Source organism: Lytechinus variegatus, chromosome 1 (genome assembly GCF_018143015.1).
Source record: "Lytechinus variegatus isolate NC3 chromosome 1, Lvar_3.0, whole genome shotgun sequence".
Lineage (NCBI taxonomy): Eukaryota > Metazoa > Echinodermata > Echinoidea > Temnopleuroida > Toxopneustidae > Lytechinus > Lytechinus variegatus.
The window spans coordinates 84,096,084-84,121,054 of NC_054740.1; the positions used below are offsets into that span (position 1 = coordinate 84,096,084).

The window sequence follows — 24,971 nt, forward strand, 5'->3', positions numbered from 1 at the left end:
CCGGGATTAGCGTTCTTTTCCGTTGATATTACACAGGGGTAGCCAAAAACGTCACATTTCTCGCTGATATGACGTAGTGATGGTACATCTTTGACGTAGGAATGGCTTGATTAGCATCCGTCAAATTGTGTAAATAATACACAACATGAGCACCGGGTTCTTTAAAAAGAGTGGGAGGGGTGGGTGTGAGATAATAGTAGGGAGGATGATGAAGACTAGAGGCACGTACCTGGGATACCATATATCTGATTGAAAAAAAGAATGCTGATAATGCTTTGAATAAGTATTATAATAGTGGGAAAATTAAATTGATTTTTTTTAAGCATAAAATAAAAGGCTCTAAAATATAAAACATGGGAAACTAGAAAAAATGTAACATCGTGCATAATAATGAAAAACACATCTGCGCCAGTATGTCCCATCTATATCCACTTGCTTTTCCAGCTACATGATTAAATCATATAAAATTGCAGAACCAAGAGTGCAAACTGTTTTTTTATCTTTCAAATCGGATGATTTAAAATGATTATCAGCACCATCAGAGGAAAAAATCTGCACACTCTGAAGAGAGTGGGTGAAAAGTCCCACTTCTGGAATGGTAAGTTTAATCCATAACAAAGATAATGAGCCAAATGATTGAATTAACAAAAAAATTGCATACTCGTATTCTTTTTATCTTAATTTCATTGCAGAATTGATTATACATGTAGGTCATTTTCATTGCAACTTCACAACAGGCACCCGATAAAAATATTTATGTACAACCATTATTAGAAGAGTCTTTCACTTTGTTTTCACTGTCTTTACAGTGGTGTCAGAGATAACGTGAATGTCAATAATTTAGGCCCTACTTTTACCATGTTTACAATTATCCGTAAAGAATAAGTATACCAATTTCTTAAAACAATCTCCAATGAGTTAATTTGCTTTGTGAGATGGGGTCTGCATGAACCTACAAAGAATACATCGGTTTTAGGAAATAGTGGCAGATCTTGATAGATGGGGAGGGGGTAGGGTCGTGCAGGTGTTCTTGTTTGGTGCCCCCATCCTACCCCTTTATAGTTACTTTCAGTCAATTTTGTAAGACCTGTATAATTATATACGTAATTTTTTTAATGACATTCTTTCATGTGGCGAAATATCATGAGGTAGAAAATTTCAGAGTTTTCGATTGTTCAGTCTTAAAAAAAATGAGCGAGGAAAAGATAAACGTCTTCCAATAAGCAATTACTTCTATGCTAGATTTCAATCCCTCCTCTGCCATCCTCCTTAATCCGCACTGTAAAAACTGACACCAATTTGTGTTAATAGAGGACCACACCCTTAGGTGTTAAAATAATACCCTAGAGATTGAACATAACACCAAAGAGTGTAAATGTAACAACCATAGGTGTTTTAATAACACCTATAGGTGTAAAACTAACACCACCAATTTAACACCGGTGTAAAATAACTGGTGTGGTCCTCTATGTACATCGGTTAACACCACAGTTTTTGCTGTGCGAGTGGGCACTATACAGTAGGGTTTTTTTTTACTAGGTTTTGTTTTAAGTAATGAAAAGGGGGAAAGGGCAAAGGTGAAGAAAGAAGAATAGAGATCAGGGTCGTCTGACTTTATTCAACCCATCAAATTCAATTAAGGGGAAAATGAAGTCACAGGTCGTTTTCCGTTATTCCCCTATAAAATACCCTCATTCTACTAGTATTTTTTCTAGTAGTATGTGGGGGGGAAGAACATTAATTTAATGTATAAGTATTTTTTTATTGTCATCGGTTGTCCTCTTATGTGCTGCATAATTTCAGGAAATTTTCTAGGATAGAATAAAAAAAAAACGGTGCAAGAGTCTGCATATTGTGTCCTTATATAGTTCGGAAGAGTGTTCCACAAGTTTGGCTGGCGGTACGGCTCCTTTTTGAAAGAGAATTTGAAATATCAACTCAGACAAAGAGCGTGCAATTATACGGGTAACATATTAATATTTTTATGTAGTTCTATAAAAAAAAAAATAAACAAAACGAAAGATATAACGATCGCCGGAAAGAAAAGGTGAACAAATTGAGGAAAGAAGAGCAATTAAAATGATCAAAGAGCGATTTCATTACAATTGTGATTTTATTGCATACATCTTGGCCCCTTTTTTGCGGGGGTCGTCTTTTTAAGATTCTCTGAAAACTATTATTAATTTTTATAATAGAAACGATAAAAATGCAATTCTAACCTGCTATCAACACAACAGACACTCTCAGCTGACTTTGTAGAATATGAATGAGAACAGTGATGTCATCATTCTGCGACCCATGAAAAATTAACGAAAGACATTCATTTAAAAAAAAATAAGGAAGGGGCAACCCCTCCCCCCATTTCCAAGGCCCTTGCATTGAAAATAAGAAAAAGTAACCAGTGTTCAGACCGCTTTAAGTTAAATACACTATATAGGTATGCTATAAGGGCCAAACACGTATACAGAAAATCAATTCTGGTATAATGAGAAAGGAAGGGAAAATGGGCGGCATCTAGGGGGAGGGGGGAGGGGTGATCGTCTTCTGTGGTTTTTCAAGCAGTCTGAAAAACAAATAGAGAACCAAAATTAAGAAAAAATGGGAAACATTGAAGAAAAAATGAAGAAGAGGTATGAGTCGTACAACTCCTGTTCGAAAAACAAATGACATCATAATACATGTAGGTCTTCTTGCATCAAAACATCCTGACAAAAAAACCCTTATATTGTCCTCCTGTCTAACGTTACCCAGGGAACTGGCCTATCGAAGAGAGGCCGGTTTCTAGACCAACCCCCCTTCACTTGTTTTTTGTTTTCATTTCCACTTTATAGCCAAGAGCCTAATATAGCCAGAAGCCAAATTTGAAATGATTGATGACCTTTTTTTTGGGGGGGGGGGATTTTTAAACATGACTACCTGTCGTTAGCACATTACTCTTGTATCAACTTCTTTCATTCACTTTTCAAAATTATGGATTTACATCCAAAACGATTATTGTGGCATTGACTCATTTCAAAGTCAATGCCCTTTTTGTCAAAATATTCGACGGGAGACGGAGAATGGACATCGTGACCATTATTGAGGGGGATCGAAGCCTTTACCATCTTAAAATTGATTTAAGACAAAACTTAAAAGTCAAGTTCACTAATGAAAAATGTCGATTTAAATCAATTGAAAAAAAAATCAAACAAGCTAAATTCTAAAAATGTCATCCAAATCGGATGTACAATAAAAAAAGTTATGACATTTGAAAGTTTCGCTTACTTTTTACGAAACGGTTATACATAACACAATAAATCAGTGATGTCTGTCAATATATCTTTTGTTTTTACTGTTTGAATTATACACTGGTATTTCATGTTTTACAGATTTGACATTGAAGACTAAAATGACTGTACCATAAGATAATGAAATAGTAGTAATTCCACATGTTCAGTGAGGAGACAACTCTGTTTCACAAATGAGGAGCAAATAAAGTTATTACATATAATAAATACAAAGAAATGGTGAGTGTATGACATCATTCGTCTCCTTATTTGCATAGCCCACCAGGATGTGCATAAAACTGTTCTGTGAAATGAAGCGAAGCTGTAAATGTCGTAACTTTTTTTTATTTTTCATCCGATTTTGTTGAAAATTTCAGTGCTATGCTTGTATGATTTTTCAAAACATCTTTTTGTTGGGGTGGGCTTATTCTTTAAGAAAAACTTACGTTCGGTCCATAGATTTAATAATTTGGTTGTTTTAGTGTGGGATCATTGATATGACGATTAATTAACTGTTTCATTATATATAATTCGGATAAAGTTGCCCTATTAAAAAAAAACATTGTATTTATGTCACGGAGCACTCGTCACAAGCTTTGCTTATCTCCATTGTATTATAACTTTGAGAAATTCATTTTGAAATAAATGTTGAATTGAATTATTTGATAAATAGCACCGGTACTGTCAGCTCATCGCTCCGAAGTTTGCTGCTGCCATCTATCGTCGAAAGCATTATAATTGTTTACAAACATGTCATCGGGAAGTGAAGTTACAGCTGCTTTTAGAGAACTCTCTGGGAATGAACCGGGGACTTTTCTCGATGTATCGGAACTTCTCCTGAAATATGTGAATAATGTGATCAGGTGAATATGATTTTTTTAAGACGTGTCGTGTTTATAATAGAAACTAATTGATTGTAAAATCTTAGAAAGTTTTGTCATATGTCCCATACGTTGATATCTGTGTTGGATTTACCCAAGTACTACTAGGCCTACGTAGTCTGTACTGTCACTTGTTCAGTGCTACCATCATGCCTGTGGAGAATCTACAGGTAGGACTATGGTAAGCCAATGCTGTATTGAGCACATACTTTAAAAATCATTAAAATATCACTTCTGTATCCAAAATTATCAATTTCCATAAAGTTGCAATTCAATTTTCATTAGTAAGTAATAGGCCTAATAATTTTTGTATTGACCAGAGCGCTCAAACATTTGAATTTTGGGCATATTTTTTGTACGCCCTCTATAGGTGGAAAGTTATATGGTAAGAAAATTTTCATTTTTCAAGCTCTATTTTAATGAATAAAAATATATATAGCTATGTGCGAATACGGGGCATCGCGAGCGCTGGTTTTGGTGGCACGGTTTTCGCGCGGGTTTTGCTGCGAGTGGCATCGCCTCTGTCTGGGCGGCTCATTGAAAATGGGGTTTAATGCGCATGCGCACATAGTAGGTGCAATCTCGTGCCTTTTAACAGACAGCTGAAGATGTGCTCTTTCTGTACATATAAGTTTCAATGTGGATACTCGCCTGTAAAGTGTGGATATCGGAGCTTGAAAGTTCATCAAATTTTTGGACGTGTAAATGTTCGAAATTTTTTTATGGTAAGTAAAACAAGAATCTGATTAGGTATACAATTTGACTGGAAATATATTTGAATTATCAAAAAATCCAAACTTACGCGATTCTGACGTTGCGCAGTCCAGATATAAGAGATGCCAGCTACCCTTGTCACAGCCTGTCTCTCGGCAGTCGAGCTGCCCGATGCGCCTGCAGTTGGCAGGGCGATGCTACCCTTGTCACAGCCGGTCTCTCGGCAGTCGAGCTGCCCGATGCGCCTGCGGTTGGCAGGGTGATGGGAGCGGTCGATAGTGAGTCGTTCATGCTGGATTGAACTAGATCGTAAATTGCTTACTTGATGATTATGTTGTGCCTTTTTTGGGAAATCTCTGTCATTATACCGTAGATAATTATTCTGATATTGATTTTAATACATACATTTGTCACAGAAAGATTTTATCATCCCAAGGTTATGTGACTCAAGTCAAGAGTCTAGGTGTTTGATTATCGTTTCATTTGGAAACTGGATTTGCTTTTGACAGTGGAATAACAATGTTGACTTTTCTAAAATTAAATTCATGGGTGGAAATCCCAGGGGGACACGTCCCCCTACCCAAAATAATAGGGGGACATGTAACAATAATACATTTTTTTTCTTTCTTTTTTTCTTTTTTGGTCAAACTTTTTGGGGTTAAAATGACCTTACAACAGTTTGGGGATAAACTTTTTTTTTTAACTTGTCAGAGTTGCCAGCATCCATAGGCGGCGAAAGCTGGGGGAAGTGTACCCCCCGCCCTTAATTTGAGGTGGGGGACGATCCCCCCCACCTCAATTTTTTTTTTTTATAACCTTTTTTTTTCTTTTCTTTTTTTTTTTGCTTGTCAAATTTAGTTTTCTGCATCCCCCTATAATTTTTGGTTGATAACCTTTGGTGTATTTTTTTGATTATCAAAATAATTTGGTGGTCCCCCCTAAAATTGTTGGCTTTCGCCGCCGATGCCAGCGTCCCCCTACCTTTGGGGCCAATTTCCGCCCATGATTAAAATGCAAAAAATTTGTTGTTTAATTTTTCACTCTCAGAGGAAATATTTCACTTCCACATGGCTCTATTGTCTATTTTTTTTCTATGTTATTCATTTTTTTTCTATTTTATTATAATTATTATTTTTTTTTCAAGAAGGGTGCAGGGGGGGAGGGTTGTGTTCATAATTTAAAATGGGGATGGGATTTGTATAAGTTTTTGTGTCACTTTTGTTCTCTTGTTTTGAGTGTTGGAGCTTTGATGCCTGTTTTTGTTGCTGTTCAGAGCTTTATTTATGTGCAGTGATTTCACGCTAGAATATGAACTTATTTTTCATTAAAAAAGGAGTGCTCGAACATGGCCTTTGTTGTAATCATACATATCTAAGAAATGCATATATTAAAGCTTAATTTTTATGTTTCCTTCTTGATACTTGATTTACATGCAATGCTACATCTTTACACCCTCAGACTCTGCTGCTCATCCTTCCTAAAAAAAATTGTAATCGAATGCCCACGGTCTCCAAAATGAAAGCTACATTATCCATCTATAAACAAATTGTTGAAACAATAAAATACATAAAGAATTGGTGAAACAATCAAATACATCAGAAAAGCACACTTGTATTTTTATACCATACAAAGTACATGAACAAAAGGAATGATATTTTTCATTTGTAAAAAAAAGACCCCATACATACATGTACACAATACTAAAGTTGAAAAAGAGCCAATTGTAATTTATATCAGAAAAACAAAGAAATACATTAGAAATTACAAAAACAATACTTTAAACAAATTCATTTAGGAAATTATCTACATGATGCTGTTTTGATGCCAACTAAATTATATACAAATTATCTCTCATTATCACCTTCATTTGGCAAAAAAAAGAGGCGAGTAATTGTAATTTGCATAATTAATTAGAATTAATTAAAAGAAATTATTTTACACATAATAAGAAGAAAAATTACCAAGTGAAATGATTACACATCAATTGAGTTTTCTTTCACCTTTCCATTGATACCTAAATTACTTCAAAGGGCTCAAAAACAAAGAAGTTAGAGCCCGTTGAAGACTTGGGTTCAAAATGGTCACAAAATGGTCACAAAAATCGGTTATGCACTCCATTGACTTTACATTAAGACAATGACCACAAATTTGGATAAATATGCGCGACTTAAACTGGAATAACTTTATAATTTCTTGATGAAAATTTGAGTTCTTGGTATCATTTGAAAGGTCTTTTTAAGGGCTTTCAAATGATACCAAATTCATTGAGATTTGAGGATTTTCATTTTTTTTGTCACATACCTAATATATAAGAATCAAATTTGCTTAAGAGCGAAGTTATATAATAAATAGCTGTAATCACTCATTCAATGAACAAGGTTATGATATAACCTTGTTCTCAGTTACATCCCCATGTGTGGCCAAATAATGGTGGCAATGTTTGGCTTAATTTCTCTTTTTATATGGGACAAATGCTTTATTTTCTTACACTGTCAGTTTTCATTACAGCTATTCATCATATAACTTTGCACTTATGCAAATTTAATTATTTGAATTATTTTTTTCTCAATTAAAATTAGAGATTGAAAAATGAAAAATTTCTTGCCATAAAACTTTCCTCCAATAGAGGGCGTACACAAAAATATGCCCAAAACTCAAGTTTTTGAGCACTCTGGTGAATACAAAATTTTTTCCCAAGTTACTAATGAAAAATAAATTGCAACTGTATGGAAATTAGTAATTTTGGTGACAAAAGTGATATTTTAATGATTTTTCAAAGTGTGTGCTATGTACAGCATTGGCATACCATAGTCCTACCTGTAGATTCCCCACAGGCAGGATGGTTGCAGTGAACAAGTGGCTGTAATGGTAACTGACAGTAGAAAAAATACAAGCATTTGTCCAAAAGAAAAAGAGAAAAAAATCCAAACATTGTCAACCTTATTTTGCCACACAGAGAAATGTAACTGAGAACAAGGTTATCATTACCTTGATCATTGAATGATTGTGTACTGTAGCCTCACGCATGGGTGCATTTAATGCCGCTGTGCACGATAAAATCAAGGCACGACGCATGCAACTCGTTTTGAAGAACAACTTATAGATAAAGATTATTATTTCACAAATAATAAAATTATGTGATTATATATAATTAGCAGTATTATACTAATTATTTATAATCGTGTATTAAATTTTAGTATCTGAATACTATAATTTGTGAAATAATTGTTCTTCAAAACGGCATTGCTAATCATTATACATAAGCAGTTCATTGGTCAACAATATTGTATTTGTATTGTGTACATTTGGATCGAGGGATGTACATGACATCAGTCTGGTAAGAAACCTTCATTATTTTACATTTTTAGGGACCATTTTTAAAAACCTTCTTACGCATTAGACGGGGGAAGGTGTAGAAATTGATAAAATCGCCGTATTTTATGTGATTCTTTTCTGAAAAGAAAGATTTCCTAGGGAAATCCATCTTTGTTTACCTGGGTCTCTTATACATTTATGGGCGGGAGTTCAATATGTCAAAGGATTTAAAAAAAGACATCATCATGGAGTCCTCAAAACTAACTAACCTCGCACTACGAATGTGTCTACGCAGTGGATTTTTTAGCTGTCGGTTAATATCGCTTCATAATGCAAATAATGTGAGCCAAAACTCATTCTGCTAGTCACCAGGGCTTTTTCTGGTGAAAAGCATTCCATTTTCAATTCTTAAAATATTTTTTGATACAAAAAGCACATAAAAAAGAGCGAAATTGCTTACCTCGGCCTGAAAAGTGTCTTCGCATGTCTCTTTGAAGGAAATAACAAGAAGGTCGTTGGTGGCGCTAATACAATTTAAAACCTTAATTCAGCTTGTCGGTATTATTAAAACTAGATTCTTGATGCATTGTATGCGCAATTCCGATGATCTTTTGATAAAATAGAAACACCAATAATTGCAATAACTTAAAGAACATACTTTTTATATTATTTTTGCTGATGGTAATACTTTTTGGAAAATATTCAAAGTGATTACTAATTTTAAAAAATGTCTAAAATTCTTAGGAACTTGAACGAAGCCACGCAAGTGCTACTGTTCGTTTGTCAATTAACGTTCCACCAAAGTCTTTACAGTAAAAAGATTGGACACTTTGCCAACTTCGCGTAATGCTTTGCATTGATTTATGTGGAAAATAGGTTATGATATAATCTTCTCAGGTACTACTCCCTGTACGGTGAAATAAGCTTGGCAATGTTTGGTTTAATTTCTTTTGTTCTTGGGGAGAAATGCTTGATTTTTTTTTATATTGACTGAGACAGTGTCAGTATGCAACCAAAAATCCTGGGGCGGTATTCTGAACATTGTCTTTTCTCCATATTTTATCTTATCTCAGAGATATGACAAAATCGGTATTCTGGTGGATGTCATAACTTTTGTCACAAAAATTGTCATAAATTTTGTCTCTTCTCTTTAGCGCGCAGCAAAAATACGCGGCTTTAAATGCGCCTTTTATACAAGCAAAAGATATGACAAAAGTTATGACAGGGGGGCAGTCATATATTTTAGTACCAAATATCCCGATACCCTGCCGACTGAATGTCAAGCAAATAATTATATTATTTAGATTAGATTGTGGTATTAGTTTCACTCATCTTCCATGACAATTTTCAAAATTATTTTTTCATGCTACAATTAGTTAGGCCCTACATATTTATTCCTTTTTTTCTCTGTTTTCCTTACTTTTCTACTTCTCCTCTAAAATTCTTCACAGCTCCCTGTCTCTCTTTGTAATTAAGCGCATCAATATACGCGTAGTTGCGCGATGCCAGCAACTGTTTTGGGGATACGCCCTACCTGCTACGGGACTTTCCTATTGGCTAGAAGGGCTCCAACTGGGAACTAACGATGATTTTGATTGGTTCGCTTCCGAAAAGATGGGTGGGAACTTTGAGAGATATGACAGGGAAAAGACAATGTTCAGAATACCGATTTGTGACAATCATAGCGGTGTCACATCTCGGAGAGAAATGACAAAATTTATGACAAAAGTTATGACAGAGTTCCAGAATACCACCCCTGGCTCTTAAGTAAATTGAATTCTTTTAATTATTCTTTTTTTTAAATTAAAAATAGAGATTGTCTTATTACAATTTTCATGCAATTTTATTCAACACCAATAGAGAGCCTACACAAAAATATGCCAGAATTTTAGTTTTTGAGCTCTCTGGTGAAAACAAAAATAATCCCCAAGCAACTCATTCAATGAACAAGGTTATGATATAACCTTGTAGCCTACCGTACTGTACCAGGCCAAGTTACTATAGATCTAATGGAAAATAAAGTGCAACTGTATGGAAATGAGTATTTTGGGTTGCAAAAGTGATATTTAAATGAATTTTTAAATGTGTTGTATACTGCATAGATCTATATGTAGATTCCCCAGAGGCAGGGTGGTTGCAGTGAACAAGTGCATAAACATTAATTTAAACACAGCTGTCTGTAATGTACAGACGGCTGTATTATATCAATATGAAAATATACATTTATTGAATCATGTAAAAATGTGTTTTATATACGTCCAGGCAACCAGATGTGACAAAGTACCGCTCCATTCGTCTTGGAAACAAGATGTTTGAGAATCGGGTTTTGCCTGTCCAAGGAGCGTTGGAATGTCTTTTTACTGTTGGATTTGAGGAGGTACAATTTTTACCTTTTTACACTTGAATAAAATAAAAAACCATTCACACAGTGAAAACTGTATATAAAGACCATCTAAGTGGGAGATAAGAAAGTGGTCTTTATAGCCAGATTTTGTAATGTGTACTTTTACAAGGAATACTATTAAAGAGAGTAGATACTGGTACTGGTAGTCCTTCTGTACAGGTGGTTGACTGTATTAGCAATCAACTGAACTACCCCACAAGAATCCTAAAGACACACTTCATGAAAGAAGAATGTAGTAAGCTGTTACAATTATACTTCTCTCATTTAAAATTTTGTTACTTAATCTTTACTTTGCATTTGCATTTTTGAACAGTTAATTTATTTTGATTTATTAGAGTTTAGTTTCTTTACTTATATTTTTTGTTGAATTTGTTGCAAGTAATCTTTATGCGTGTGCCTTGACTGCCTGGTAGATAATGTATGTGTGTTACACAAAATTCATATTCCCCTCCTCCTCCTCATCTTCTTCTTTTTCTTTTTCTTCATCCTCGTTTTTATTATTATTTTTGATGCTGTTACTAATCTTATCTTCAATATTATGAATCAACAACAGGATGATGAAAACATCACACTAAAGGAAAGCTCTCCTTTGGATGGGCTGAGGATATTCCAGAGACTATTAGCCCAGGAGCGGCTTGTTCTTATATCAAACCAGATTAATAATCTCATATTTGTTCAGGTAACTTCAAGTAATTTTTCTTGTTCCATGTGAAATTTATATGGGACCCTTTTTGCTCTGAAATAATCTATATGAATCATTATAGGTATATTGTTGATATTTAAAAGACAATATCTCTTAGCTTCTGTGGCGATAAATATCTTTGGTGTATAGTCTGGTTTGTGTCAAATATGTGACCATTCACCACAAAGTAACCAAGAAGTCACAAATGTATACTCTCCTGAGTTCGAGGTAAAAGACAGTAGTTGCAGGCTGCAGTAAACAATTATTTCATGCGAAAGTCTTTTAAATCAAGGTTAATTATCAAAATATTATCATACATCTACTTCTGGTACATTAATGTAAACTCATCTTTGTATAGTCATGAAATCTTAGCTCAAAATCAATAATTCTGATGGAATTTTGATGGAATTCTGTGCTTATTTTGCTAATTTTGCTAATTTCTCAGCAATTACACATTTTCTTCCAGAGCTATTTGACACAGATTTTTTTTATTTATACATACAACACTTTGGTTGTAATTTTATTGGATTCTGTTCAAACTCATTTTGAGATCGTTACCACAACTTGTATTCATCTATAAGATCACTCAACCTTGCAGATATCTAGGTTTAATTTCCAGAGCATGAAAGGGTTCGATATAAAAACATCCTTATTAAACAATATGAAGAGATTAGTGGATTCAGCTGAAGTTTGGAGCAGCCTTTGAATACATGTTATCCTTTCATTCTTCTAAGCTTAAAAGTCTGACAGTACATTTTAATTGAGTTACATGTATGGTTAATTGCTTCAAAGCTGATATATAACCTCTCATGAAATGAGTATCTGTATCATTTTATTTTACTGTCAAGCATCCATTTTTTCAAGAAAAGTACAATTTTTACCTAAATCTTCAAATCACTGATTTTTCTTAACAGGCGACGGAACAGACATTTTCTCAGAAGTTACAGAATTCTTCGGAGCATGTGATGAAGTATGAAGACCCTCTCCTCCAACAGAAGGCTCGTGAAAAGATTCCATTCCAAGACCTGAAGACAAAGGCAGAACAGAGACTTCGTAGAATCTCGTCTGCTTCATCGGGTCAGTGTTAGAATGTACGGTGATGTGGTCCAAGGGGTCGGCTATCTGGATTGTGAACCAAAAATATCTTTCAATCAATATTCATAGGCAAAGTTCCTTTGCTATTGATTTACTCTCACTTTGATCCCTAGAAATCTTTCCAATTTTTGCAAGAGTCATTTTTCATCAACTTTTAAAAAGAATGTGATGCTCATGCAAGCAGAAACTTTTGTTGACAGTCATATTGTCAATCGTTTAAAGGGACTTGTTGCATTATATTAATGCGGGGGAAAGATCAGAACATTACAAATATTTCATTTTATATGATTTATTGAAAGTGTAAACTTAGAAAAGAAAGGCAATGTATAAGCAAGTATGATTATTGGTATAATATTTTTTTTCTCTATGATTCCTCTCCTTCGCCAGATGATGATGAAGGAATTCTCCCTGATTTCAGAGATTGTCTCCTTCTGGAGCTCATGAAGTGGTTCAAGGAGCGCTTCTTCCGCTGGATGAATTCTCCAAATTGTAGTTCCTGTGGAGGACGGACCAGGGCTGTGGGAAATCTACCGCCGACGACAGAGGACTTGCGATGGGGGGCTGGCCAGGTAGAGGGCTACACTTGTCCTAGGTGCAATACGATGGAGAGATTTCCAAGGTGTGTGTTGAATCAGTTAACCAATGGTGACTGAATTGATGAACAGGATAGTTGTGGATACAGAGGGTTGCATCATTGTTGTAAATGAAGCTTTCCATCTGTATACCTGATATATTTGATACCTTCTACTAATCATGATTATAAGATATTACAGCAAGTAGAACATCTTTGACCTGATTCACTAATGTCAATATTGAATGCAGAATGATAATGAATATGTATCTTCCTTGATGATATATACATGTATATCCCACAGCTGGGAATCATGACACATGCCTAATTGCCTGTACTACTCATTCAACATGTACTACATGAATTGAAGTGTATAAAGTGAATAATAAATACATTACTATTGTAAAAAGGAGAATGCACAAAAAGCATCATTAATTTCATAAATTGTATGAATAATATAGATGAGACTTATATTTGTTAAGTAACTTGTGAATAAACTTGCCAGTATAAACTTGCCAGATGAAATCATAATTATTTTATTTTTCATCCCAGGTTCAATTGATATTTACTATACCAGAAGTGTCTAACACTATCAAAGATGGGACTTAGAGGTATTCATGTTTGAGAAGTACATACTGGAAAAATTGAAGGTCACTTTATCATTGCCATTAATATGATTATTTTGAAGAAAGAAAAGCTCTGTCTTTGTTGCTTCAGATACAACAATCCTGAAAAGTTACTGGAAACAAGAACAGGACGATGTGGAGAGTGGGCAAACTGTTTCACCCTCTGCTGTCGAGCTCTTAACTTTGAAGCCAGACATGTTTTAGATTGGACAGGTTTGTTGTATTATTGTTCTTATTTCTTTCTACCTATGTATGAGCATCTACACTTAAAAGTCATATTACAGAAAAATTATTAGAAAGGGCTAGACAAATTTTGGATCTCAATGGATGAAGTGGATTGAAATGGAAATTGTGTGTCCATCATCTTCCCATATAGATTCTTTAATTTTCTACCTAACATTCGTGATACTTAATTCATTACAGTAGATATGTGGTCTCATTTATCAGTTATCTACATTTAAACTCTAGTATTTGTGACAAATAGTGTATGTTAGCAAATCTTTCACATTGGAAATTATTTATCTTTTAGAAGGAATATTTCCTTTTGGGCCTAAAGGCTATTTGTAAATAGTTTTATTCATTTGATTAATTTGAGGGGAAAGGTGGTAATTAAAAAAAAATCAGAGTTTTGGAAGTAAATACTTGGCATGAAATCTTATATAAAGCAGTATATTACATTATTTTAGGAGTATAATTAGCCCAAAGACACACTTTTCATAAATCACTGATTTTGTGACAATATTTGTGACAAAGTTTAGGGTAAATTTGAAAAAAATGTCGCCTATAAGAATCAGGATTTTAGGGGGGAATGAAGTCAGAGGTGGGCAATGAGGTTAATGTCATTCAGTATCTTTTGATATTTCTGATGTTTGATCTATTAACTCTTATACCAAGTCCTTCAGAGAAGACTTCTAGCTATTGGTCCCCAGGTTCTATACTTACACTTACATACATGTTTTTGTGATCTTGACAGGAAGAACCAACAAAATATTGTATTTAATTTTGCAGGGATTGTTGGAATTGTTTATTTGATCATTGGCATTTTTTCCTTTATTTGATAGATCACGTCTGGACTGAAGTGTACTCCAATTCTCAGAAGAGATGGCTTCACATGGATCCATGTGAGAACTGCTGTGATAAACCACTGTTGTATGAACACGGCTGGAATAAGAAACTATCCTATATCATCGCATTCTCTTTTGAGGAGGTGAGGTAGGAGTTATTGATTGAGTAGGGGTAACGGAGCTGGTGGTGACTATGATGATAATTATGTTGAATTTGGATATCGGTTACAAAGTATTGAGAAGAAAAAATGATAGTATTGATGATGATGAAGATGGTAATGAGGATGGTGGTGATTGTAGTAATGGTAGTTGGTGATGGTGATGATGATGATGATGTTGATGATGATGATGACGACGACAATGATGATGATGATAATAGTGATAATTCATTGATGATGATGATTACATTGATTATTGTAAATAATGATTTACAAGTACTGGAAAAAATGACTGGTAAGCTTTAACCTGTAAGCTGTTTTTTTTTCTTTTGACAATAAGGTGGTTGATGTGACATGGCGATATACTGCAAAGGAGCAAGAAGTAATTGGAAGGAGGAAAGAATGCAGAGAGAAATGGCTGATGGAATCAATAGCAAAACTCAACCAAAGGGTGAGAGAAATGTTACTTCTCCCACAATTCCAAGATTGAAATTTAGGTTTAGAATGATAGAACAGTGAGTGATTACACAATGAAATTATCTTTGGCTTGGCTTTAAGGCTCGCAGATAAAAAAGTCTAATATACTATTCGGTCCTTGCCTTTTATTTGAATGAGATAAAATGCAGTGATAATAATGATAACACTAATTTTAATGATATACGTCAGTTCTTCCCATGATATCATTGGGAATTATAATATACTGACCAAAACACTCACACCTCCTTTGCATTTGCAATTGGCAAATTTTGTTGTCAGTTTATTCCTTTGTAGGCATTCTCTGTCACTTACCCTGAGTAATATAGTGTGTATGCAACTTGGTGTCCACTTAGTATAGAGCATGATTAGTTAACTCCAAATAGAAGTAAGAATATATGCTGGACCCAAATATTATTATTATTCCGCATTTATATAGCACTTAATACATCGAAACAACATCTCTAAGCGCTTTACAGACATATTATTACCCCGGTTATCGGATCCTTGCATGCCCGCATACAATGTATGCACCTTCTCTCCCTGGGGAGCATTCCAACAAGAGTTCCAAGACTCAATTGCTAGGCATCCTACATGTAGGCTTTCACATCGTACCCGGTACCCATTTGACACCTGGGTGGAGAGTGGCAAAGTGTAGATTAACGCCTTGACAAAGGACGCTAGGCCATGGTGGGATTGGAACACACGACCCTCTGATTACAAGGCGAGAGTCAGAACCGCTACACCACGACGCTTCCACTTGTCCATATCTGGACAAGTATCACAAAAGAAGCTACATGTACAATCCATCATAGCAATTTGCATATTCTTTCATTAATTGGACAAAAAAACCCTCTAGTACCATCATTTGTATGTATTCAATTCTTAGAGACAAGCAAACCAAACTGGAGCAAGGAGGAGAGAGCTTGAGGAACGGTTTGGCCATGAGCTGGTAGAGTTCCTCTCACCTAAGACGATACGAGATGGAGAGGACCAAGGAAGATTATCAGGGTCTGCTGCTTGGAGGGTGGCCAGGGGAGAGAGTGGGGCTGGAGGATTGTCAGAGAGCAGTCAGGTCAGTATCAGGGTCTGCTGCTTGGAGGGTGGCCAGGGGAGAGAGTGGGGCTGGAGCATTGTCAGAGAGTAGTCAGGTCAGTATCAGGGTCTGCTGCTTGGAGGGTGGCCAGGGGAGAGAGTGGGGCTGGAGGATTGTCAGAGAGCAGTCAGGTCAGTATCAGGGTCTGCTGCTTGGAGGGTGGCCAGGGGAGAGAGTGGGGCTGGAGCATTGTCAGAGAGTAGTCAGGTCAGTATTAGAGTCTGCTGCTTGGAGGGTGGCCAGGGGAGAGAGTGGGGCTGGAGAATTGTCAGAGAGTAGTCAGGTCAGTATCAGGGTCTGCTGTTTGGAGGGTGGCCTGGGGAGAGAGTGGGGCTGGACCATTGACAGAAGTCAGGTCAGTATTAGGGTCTGCTGCTTGGAGGGTGGCCAGGGGAGAGAGTGGGGCTGGACCATTGACAGGAGTCAGGTCAGATTAGGGTCTGCTGCTTGGAGGGTGGCCAGGGGAGAGAGTGGGCTGGAGGATTGTCAGAGAGTAGTCAGGTCAGTAAGAGGGTCTGCTGCTTGGAAGGTGGCCAGGGGAGAGAGTGGGGCTGGAGGATTGTCAGAGAGTAGTCAGGTCAGTAAGAGGGTCTGCTGCTTAGAGGATGGCCAGGGGAGAGAGTGGGGCTGGAGCATTGTCAGAGGGCAGTCAGGTCAGTAAGAGGGTCTGCTGCTTGAAGGGTGGTAAGGGGAGAGAGTGGGGCTGGAGGATTGTCAGAGAGCAGTCAGGTCAGTATCAGGGTCTGCTGCTTGGAGGGTGGCCAGGGGAGAGAGTGGGGCTGGAGCATTGTCAGAGAGTAGTCAGGTCAGTATCAGGGTCTGCTGCTTAGAGGATGGCCAGGGGAGAGAGTGGGGCTGGAGCATTGTCAGAGGGCAGTCAGGTCAGTAAGAGGGTCTGCTGCTTGAAGGGTGGTAAGGGGAGAGAGTGGGGCTGGAGAATTGACAGAGAGCAGTCAGGTCAGTATCAGGGTCTGCTGCTTGGAGGGTGGCCAGGGGAGAGAGTGGGGCTGGAGCATTGTCAGAGAGTAGTCAGGTCAGTAAGAGGGTCTGCTGCTTAGAGGATGGCCAGGGGAGAGAGTGGGGCTGGAGCATTGTCAGAGGGCAGTCAGGTCAGTAAGAGGGTCTGCTGCTCAGGTCAGTCAGAGGGCAGTCAGGTCAGTATCAGGGTCTGCTGCTTGGAGGGTGGCCAGGGGAGAGAGTGGGGCTGGAGCATTGTCAGAGAGTAGTCAGGTCAGTATCAGGGTCTGCTGCTTGGAGGGTGGCCAGGGGAGAGAGTGGGGCTGGAGCATTGTCAGAGGGCAGTCAGGTCAGTATCAGGGTCTGCTGCTTGGAGGGTGGCCAGGGGAGAGAGTGGGGCTGGAGCATTGTCAGAGAGTAGTCAGGTCAGTATCAGGGTCTGCTGCTTGGAGGGTGGCCAGGGGAGAGAGTGGGGCTGGAGCATTGTCAGAGGGCAGTCAGGTCAGTATCAGGGTCTGCTGCTTGGAGGGTGGCCAGGGGAGAGAGTGAGGCTGGAGCATTGTCAGAGAGTAGTCAGGTCAGTAAGAGGGTCTGCTGCTTGGAGGGTGGCCAGGGGAGAGAGTGGGGCTGGAGCATTGTCAGAGAGTAGTCAGGTCAGTAAGAGGGTCTGCTGCTTGGAGGGTGGCCAGGGGAGAGAGTGGGGCTGGAGCATTGTCAGAGAGTAGTCAGGTCAGTAAGAGGGTCTGCTGCTTGGAGGGTGGCCAGGGGAGAGAGTGGGGCTGGAGCATTGTCAGAGAGTAGTCAGGTCAGTATCAGGGTCTGCTGCTTGGAGGGTGGCCAGGGGAGAGAGTGGGGCTGGAGCATTGTCAGAGAGTAGTCAGGTCAGTAATGTATTATTGAAGCTTCTACCAACAAAGAATTTAGTGGGTTCGCTTTCATGCACTCTTGTGGACTTTCTCGAACTAATTGATCAGTAACCCTTTTCCCCATGCGATGCCAAATGCTTTGTGATCACTGGACCAAAGATAAGTGGCAATGAATGTCCAGAGTCTGTTATTAGTATGGGCTTAGACACTTTGACCTTTCCTGACCTGAAGGCTTTATCCTATCCAATGTTATGTCTTATGTTGAGGGCATGTTTATCTACCATTGAATATGATGGTTTACTCTGTGTAGTCTGATCAGTGAGTGATTATATCCCATCACTGCTAAAATGACAAAATATTCAATCTCACAAAAGAAAATCATTCAGGAAAGAGGAAAAATATTTGTCATTTCACTGTATCAAATAGGATAGTGCATGTAATTTCAGTTTCTAAAGAGAGATGACTAGAATTTCAGTCAGGACATAACTTGATGAAGTAGATTATCAAGCCATTTAAATAAAAAAAAGTGATCCCCAAATGAAAAGATATAAGGTTTATTGCCTCAGTAACAATATACTGAGAGGTGCACCATATCTAATTGTCAGGGATTGCTCCTAAAAATCAAATAATTTCAGAGGAATAAGCAAATTTTCAAAGTGAATCTCCTCCATATTGGGTGATTTTGTGTTGGTGTTGGAAGCACAAGTTAGATGGTATTTTCCATTACCAAGTGATTGAAATCACATTATTGAGAGCTCAACTCCTTGTGAGGTTTATATAAGGATCAACCTTATTGTAAGTTTGGTGTTGGGCTGATATATACAAAATTGGCCTGACATCACCACCAAAATTAATATCAACCACAGGATGTACATGAGAAAGATCATTCTGATTTCACCGTGATCACTCTTAGAGAGATGAATTTAGAATCAGCAGCTCTGCCAACTATTGCTTTAGTCATGATTTCCCTGCCAACAACTGCCCCCATACCATTCACTTTGATGAAGGACAGGAATTCCAAATGTAAAATTAGTCATTTAACAAATTATGTGATATGATGCCAAATCTCTGGTGGCAATTGGTGTAACAACAGACAAAATTGTGGTGTGAGTAATTGGCAGAGGAGCATTTTTTGTGGAGTTAAAGTTGCATTTTCAGGAGCATTTGTTATCAAGAGAATTTTGGCTTATTTAGTGAATCTTGAAACCGTTATTCATTGTATCTTAATCAGATCTTCAAAAATTTTCAAGATTTTGAGCTTTTTCTTGAATTCCCTCCTGTATTATTCTCATTCTCATATTTCCCAGTTGCTCACCATCTACTCTTCACCCATTATCTTTTCCACTATTCTATATTCCTTTTCTCTGTGTCAGTAGTAAAGAATGGATTCATACAATGAACAATGGTGATGTCAAGAGTCGAATTGAACTTGATTATTTTGGTGAATAATCTAATGAATTATTTACAGTACATATATGACAGTAAACTTGCCTGATGTTGTGTGTGTATATGGTGGGGGGGGGGTATATATGTATGAAAACATCATTGTCGAGTGGTTGCGACTCTCCCTTTTCAGAAAGAGGTTTTGAAACAGCAGCTTAAACTAAAGCCAGAGAAGTTATAATAACTGCATCTAAGAGTAGAAGATTTTGTGGTACACATCTATTATCTAAGATTGATACTGTTATTATTATTATTAATATTAATATGAATATCATTGTTATTATTATTGTTATTATTACAGTCCGACCTCTCTTATCCGGCCTCCCCTTATCCGGATCTCTCTATTATCCGGACGCACACTTGCGGAGAGTTTTTTTTCAATCCAATCTAGTACGTGAGGAAATGAGATTTCAATCTAAACTCCATCCTTTGCGCAAACTCACTTTGATTACAAATATTATCCTATATAGTCTACTTACAACAACATTATCTTTCATGAAAATATCTCACCCAAATCACCGAAAGAACTTAGGCAGGATAATAATCCAGTAAATCAGGGCGCAGCGCAAACATTCAGTACGTTCTCTTTTTGTTTCCTGGGAAAACAACACATGTCTCGCTAGCTAACGCTATAGGCCTCAATACGGACAGCACCATCTATCATGTTTGAGCCTACAATCTGTATAACAGTGGCTGACATTGTGAAGCTGCGATTCCTGCCGCGGTGATCTAATTGTAAAACATTGTTTCATCGAGTCATTATTTTTCGAGGTATGCTCGATGTATACCTCAATCATTTTAGCAGGTAAATTATCAGAGTTTTGGCCATCGATTGATTTCATTTCCGTAAAAATACCGCCTATAATTCGCACTGACAGTGCAGTGAATACTGTCTGTACGTCCACTACAATAGATAACGTGAAGCTACCGCCGCTACTTGGGGGAGGCGCAGGCAGCAGCTGCGTGTATTATATATTGGGTCTCCCAGATCCAGATAAATCTCTTATCCGGATTGGTGCTGGTCCAACGTGTCCGGATAAGAGAGGTCGGACTGTAGCATTATTATTGATATGGTTAGTAGCAGTAGTAATAGAAGTAGCAGCTGATGTAGTAGTAGTAGTCTAAGTGGTGCTATCACCATCATTACTATCATTATCATCAATTACTGTAAACTTTTATCAATAATTATGCTGCAATGAACCCTCCAAAGTTGATACCATTGTGTTATTTGTTCATTTTGCTTCCAGACAAAGTTTGTCTTTCGTCCAACTGAATCCGAGAAACGTGAGAAGCTGATCCATGTTCGATACAACACTGCTAGAGACAGGTACATCAGGATATCAGATGGCAATCGGGAAACAGAGGATTGGGAGAAATGTGTGTTCAGCAGCATCTGTATGTTCAGGAAACAGGAGTTTGACTGGCAAATGGTAAGATTATAAGGTTTCTTTAGTGTGGAAAGGTTTTGTGTTGTGTGGTCTGGTGTGGTAGATAAAATAGGCAGTGGTTTGGTTTTGTATGGTATGGTGTGGGTTGGTGTGTAGAGAGGGTGTTGTTCAGTATGGTGTGGAAGGATAGTGTGTTGTGCGGTGTGGTAAGATAGAATAGGTGGTGGTTTGGTGTAGTAGGGTAGGTTGTGGGTTTTTGTGCAGAGAGTGCTGTTATTTAGTGGCGTGGTACGGTAGAATGGAATTTGCTGTGGTTTAAGAAGGTAGAAACATTGTACACTTGTGTGGTATGGTTGACGTGAGTAAGGTGTGGTGTGAGGTAGACAAGGACAGTATGATGCAGTGTGTATGTGTGTGTGTGAGTGGCAGGGAAGATTGTGACAAGGTTTCCTTAGTAGGATATGGTACATTGCCATGAGGTGTGGTCTGGGTGTGGTAGGGTTGCATGTGACATGGTATTCACACTTCCCCAGTATTATGAAGCCAAGACTTCTAGATAATGTTCAATTGTGGTGTGTACAGCCATAAAAACTATATGTACTGTCTGTCCCTTGTTCTTTCTAGGTATATCTTGCTAGACAAGAAAATACAGACAGGGGCTGGATATCCTGGAAGTTTGATACGAGTGGGTCAGGTATGGTGGTTGATAAGGTCAAAGTTCGTGCTAGCAGCAAGACCTATGAAAATGCACAAGTCAAATGGACATTGGAGGGGGATGGCAGTTCAACAAGTCTAAACGGATCGGGTAATCTTCAATTTAAATAAAACTTACAGGATATACATGTAATAGTCAACAAGTTCTTTATACTTGTTTGTCCAGACTGGCCAAAGATACATGTATATTCTCAACATGATTGGTTATCTTGTATGACTTTTATTGTGAAACTGAGCAAGTTTTTCATCAAAATATTATAACTTGGTTTCATCATTACATTATATTACACAGGTGTAGCTGCTTTCATCATGTTTACTCTATCATATTTATGTAAATTAATTGGATTGATTACTTTATGTTTGATTTTTGATAAAAAGAAAAAAAGTTCTGTATATCTCTTGAGGGATTCCAATATGAAACTATCAGTAGTCAGAGGTGATTGGGATATCTTTCCAATTCTGAGGAACAATATATTGTTTGAGATAATTAAGAAGATGACTATACATCTCATCACGTGAAATCAAAGGTGATCATTTGCTGTGTGTAACACATTTGAAATTATTTATTGACAGAAAGACATTCTTTATGAAATATATGTAGTTCATTGTCAGTGGATCATCTAATGAGGAATTGATTTTGATTTGATTTTGAATTCTGATTTTATTTTGAATTTTTGATTTCAGATTCTATTGTTGAAGTGACAGACTTAGCTGGATCTATTCATCTGGAGTTGAAGGCAGAGTTAAGCGGAGGATCAATGTGGCAGCATACACAGCTCTTCAGACAGGAAGACGGAGCGAACAATGAATACCCTCTAGATATCTCTATCTACCTCAAAGAGGGTTAAAACATTCTGCGTGGAAAGTCTGATAACTAATATCTCTCTACGGTATAACGGCAATATTAATTACTGGTCCAAAGTCAATTTTTTTTTTTTTCTCTATGTGTGCAAGTATGAAATTAGTCATATATAATGTAAGGGTGTTTCTTAAAGCTGTGCTATTTATTAAAGCAATGCATGACTTAACAATTGGAATATTAAAGAGAAATGCCAGTAGTTGCAGTAAACACTGATTTCATGAGAAAGTCTGTAAAACCAGGTTTAATTGTCAGTACATGGAGGATCTAGATCACATAAACTGAACTTTGTGAAATCTTGAAATCTACACTGAAAAATGTTCACACTGAAGATCACCAACACAGATAGGCACACGTGGGACAGTATATCATTGTTGCTGGAATAAAGACCCGACGGAAGTGACCGAATCCGCGCTTATTTTGCTTTTTTCTCAGCAATTACACAATTTCTTCCAGAATCCTTTGGCACATATTTTTTATTCATACAAACAGACACTTGGGTGGTCATTGTATTAGATTCTGTAAAAATTCATTTTGAGATCGTTACCAATACTGGAATTTATCTTTAAGTGCCAGATGTGAAAAAAATATTTTCTTAATATTTACTGGATGTACTTTAATTGTAATGGAGTTGTGTGAAATAAGATTTTCCACTACACTACGTATGTTTACATCAGATGTTGAAGAAAACTTGTACATGTCAAATTTAGCTCCAGTGTAATTCTACTATAAAGGTTGAACTCATATTGGTTATACTATATTCCAGTCATTACCATGTCATGCAAAACGTCAATTATCTAAAGCCTTATGGAACACACGCCTGGTTATTTTGTATCATTACAATATTATGTTCTGAATATGATTTGGACACTTTCATCCTGTCGTTGTCTTATTCGAGTCATACTCATTCCTAACGGCATGTAGGTGGGGTCACTCAATATGACTTGGGGACCGCATGACCGTTACCAAAATCGCGGGAAAAGGGGTCAATTTCACGGAATGTCCGCGGACAGAACACTCCTCGAAGTAGTGAAAATAGGGGTGCTCACCGTCCTCGATCTGATGGAAATAGGGGTCAGGAAAAGGGGAGAACGATTACGGGAAGTAAAATCCGTCGCCGAGTCACATCATGCTCTGTATCTTTATATGGACAACTCTACATTTATTTTTACAAAGAATTCTACTTTTCTTATTTTTCAAGAAAAATAAAGTTCTTTTGGATTATTGTATCAGTATGACATGGCTCTTGGTCATCTTTAAGGACTGAGCACTCTGATGCCTGTGTTGCAATTTCCTCTAATGAGGAAAGGGTGTAAATGCCCTGTCCTTGAAATACGGTAAATAGGGGTAAATTTGCGAAATGGGCAAAAGTGTCCTTACAATCTTATAATTAGGGGTGTTTCAAGGTACCATTTTACCGCAATTTTGTCCTTGTTTTGCGTGAAAATAGGGGGGTAAATTTCACAAAATGTCCTTGAAATTGACTGCAATAGGGGGTCACTTGCATTTGTGGTAACGGTCATACGTGTCCCCCTCTGCGGCTGAGTGACCCCACCGGGACTCATTCATGTTAACACACAAACACATGTACTTCAAGTTCATGAGCATTAGTATTTGCATGTTACTTGGATCAAAACAGAATTGTTGACTATTGGCGATTTATGTTGTTGAGTGTCAAGTGTTCCCTTTTTTGTCAGGATCAATATTATTGGGTGTTCATAACATGGCATATTAAAGCTAACTTATTGGTGATGTGATTAGAAAGTTTCCTGCTATAACAAAAAGTTGTAATCATGTACTGTAATGGATGACAGCACTCTGTGTTCATCTTAATACCTGAAGATATTCTTCATCACAAGTTTTTCAATATTCTGCAGAAAAGACTGAAAGTTTTCTTGCAATTAGATATTTTAAACTTGAAAGACAGTTTGATATTTTGATTTACGTCTATTCATCATATGAGTCACAATGTAATCCTAAACTTAAACATACAATCTTGATTTAATGTAAAATACACATATCTAATCACTGACATGCAATGTAACCGATATGTGAAAATGAAGTATCCATGTACAGGGTACCTTGGCTTTATCTTATGTTACATGGATCATTTGTTTTGGGTTAGCTTTCAGAATTATTGTCATTACCAATATTTTATTATCCTTGGTTACTCCATCCGGACCTCTTATTGATTGTGTGGTACATTATGTTTATTCAATCACTCGGAGAACATTCCATGAAAACAGAGCTGTTGATTGTGCTCAAATAAAATTTTGAGAGAGAGAGGGGGGGGGGGGGGGTAGAAAATGGGGCCTACAAAATGTGTATCTAGTTTTATAGAGATTTGTGCTTAAATTTATATTAGTAATTTTACATGGATTAATATTGAATCTCAATT

At 37.2% G+C, this 24,971-nt stretch overlaps 1 protein-coding gene across 2 annotated transcripts; it reads left to right on the plus strand.

The window, feature by feature from the left end:
- The first annotated feature begins 4,000 nt into the window (after positions 1-4,000).
- Positions 4,001-22,918, plus strand: LOC121425766 (peptide-N(4)-(N-acetyl-beta-glucosaminyl)asparagine amidase-like). 2 transcript variants are annotated; one of them, XM_041621923.1, is made up of 12 exons: positions 4,001-4,129; positions 10,439-10,553; positions 11,134-11,259; positions 12,177-12,339; positions 12,745-12,976; positions 13,646-13,767; positions 14,616-14,761; positions 15,117-15,227; positions 16,140-16,325; positions 20,860-21,042; positions 21,625-21,805; positions 22,399-22,918. In XM_041621923.1, exons 1-12 carry the CDS (start codon positions 4,017-4,019, stop codon positions 22,560-22,562), a joined length of 1,842 nt encoding a protein of 613 aa, XP_041477857.1. In that variant the 5' UTR covers positions 4,001-4,016; the 3' UTR covers positions 22,563-22,918. The 2 variants fall into 2 exon arrangements, with proteins under 2 accessions (XP_041477857.1, XP_041477858.1); XM_041621924.1 differs by lacking the exon at positions 21,625-21,805 and having other exon boundaries at positions 22,399-22,518.
- The last annotated feature ends 2,053 nt before the right edge of the window (positions 22,919-24,971 follow it).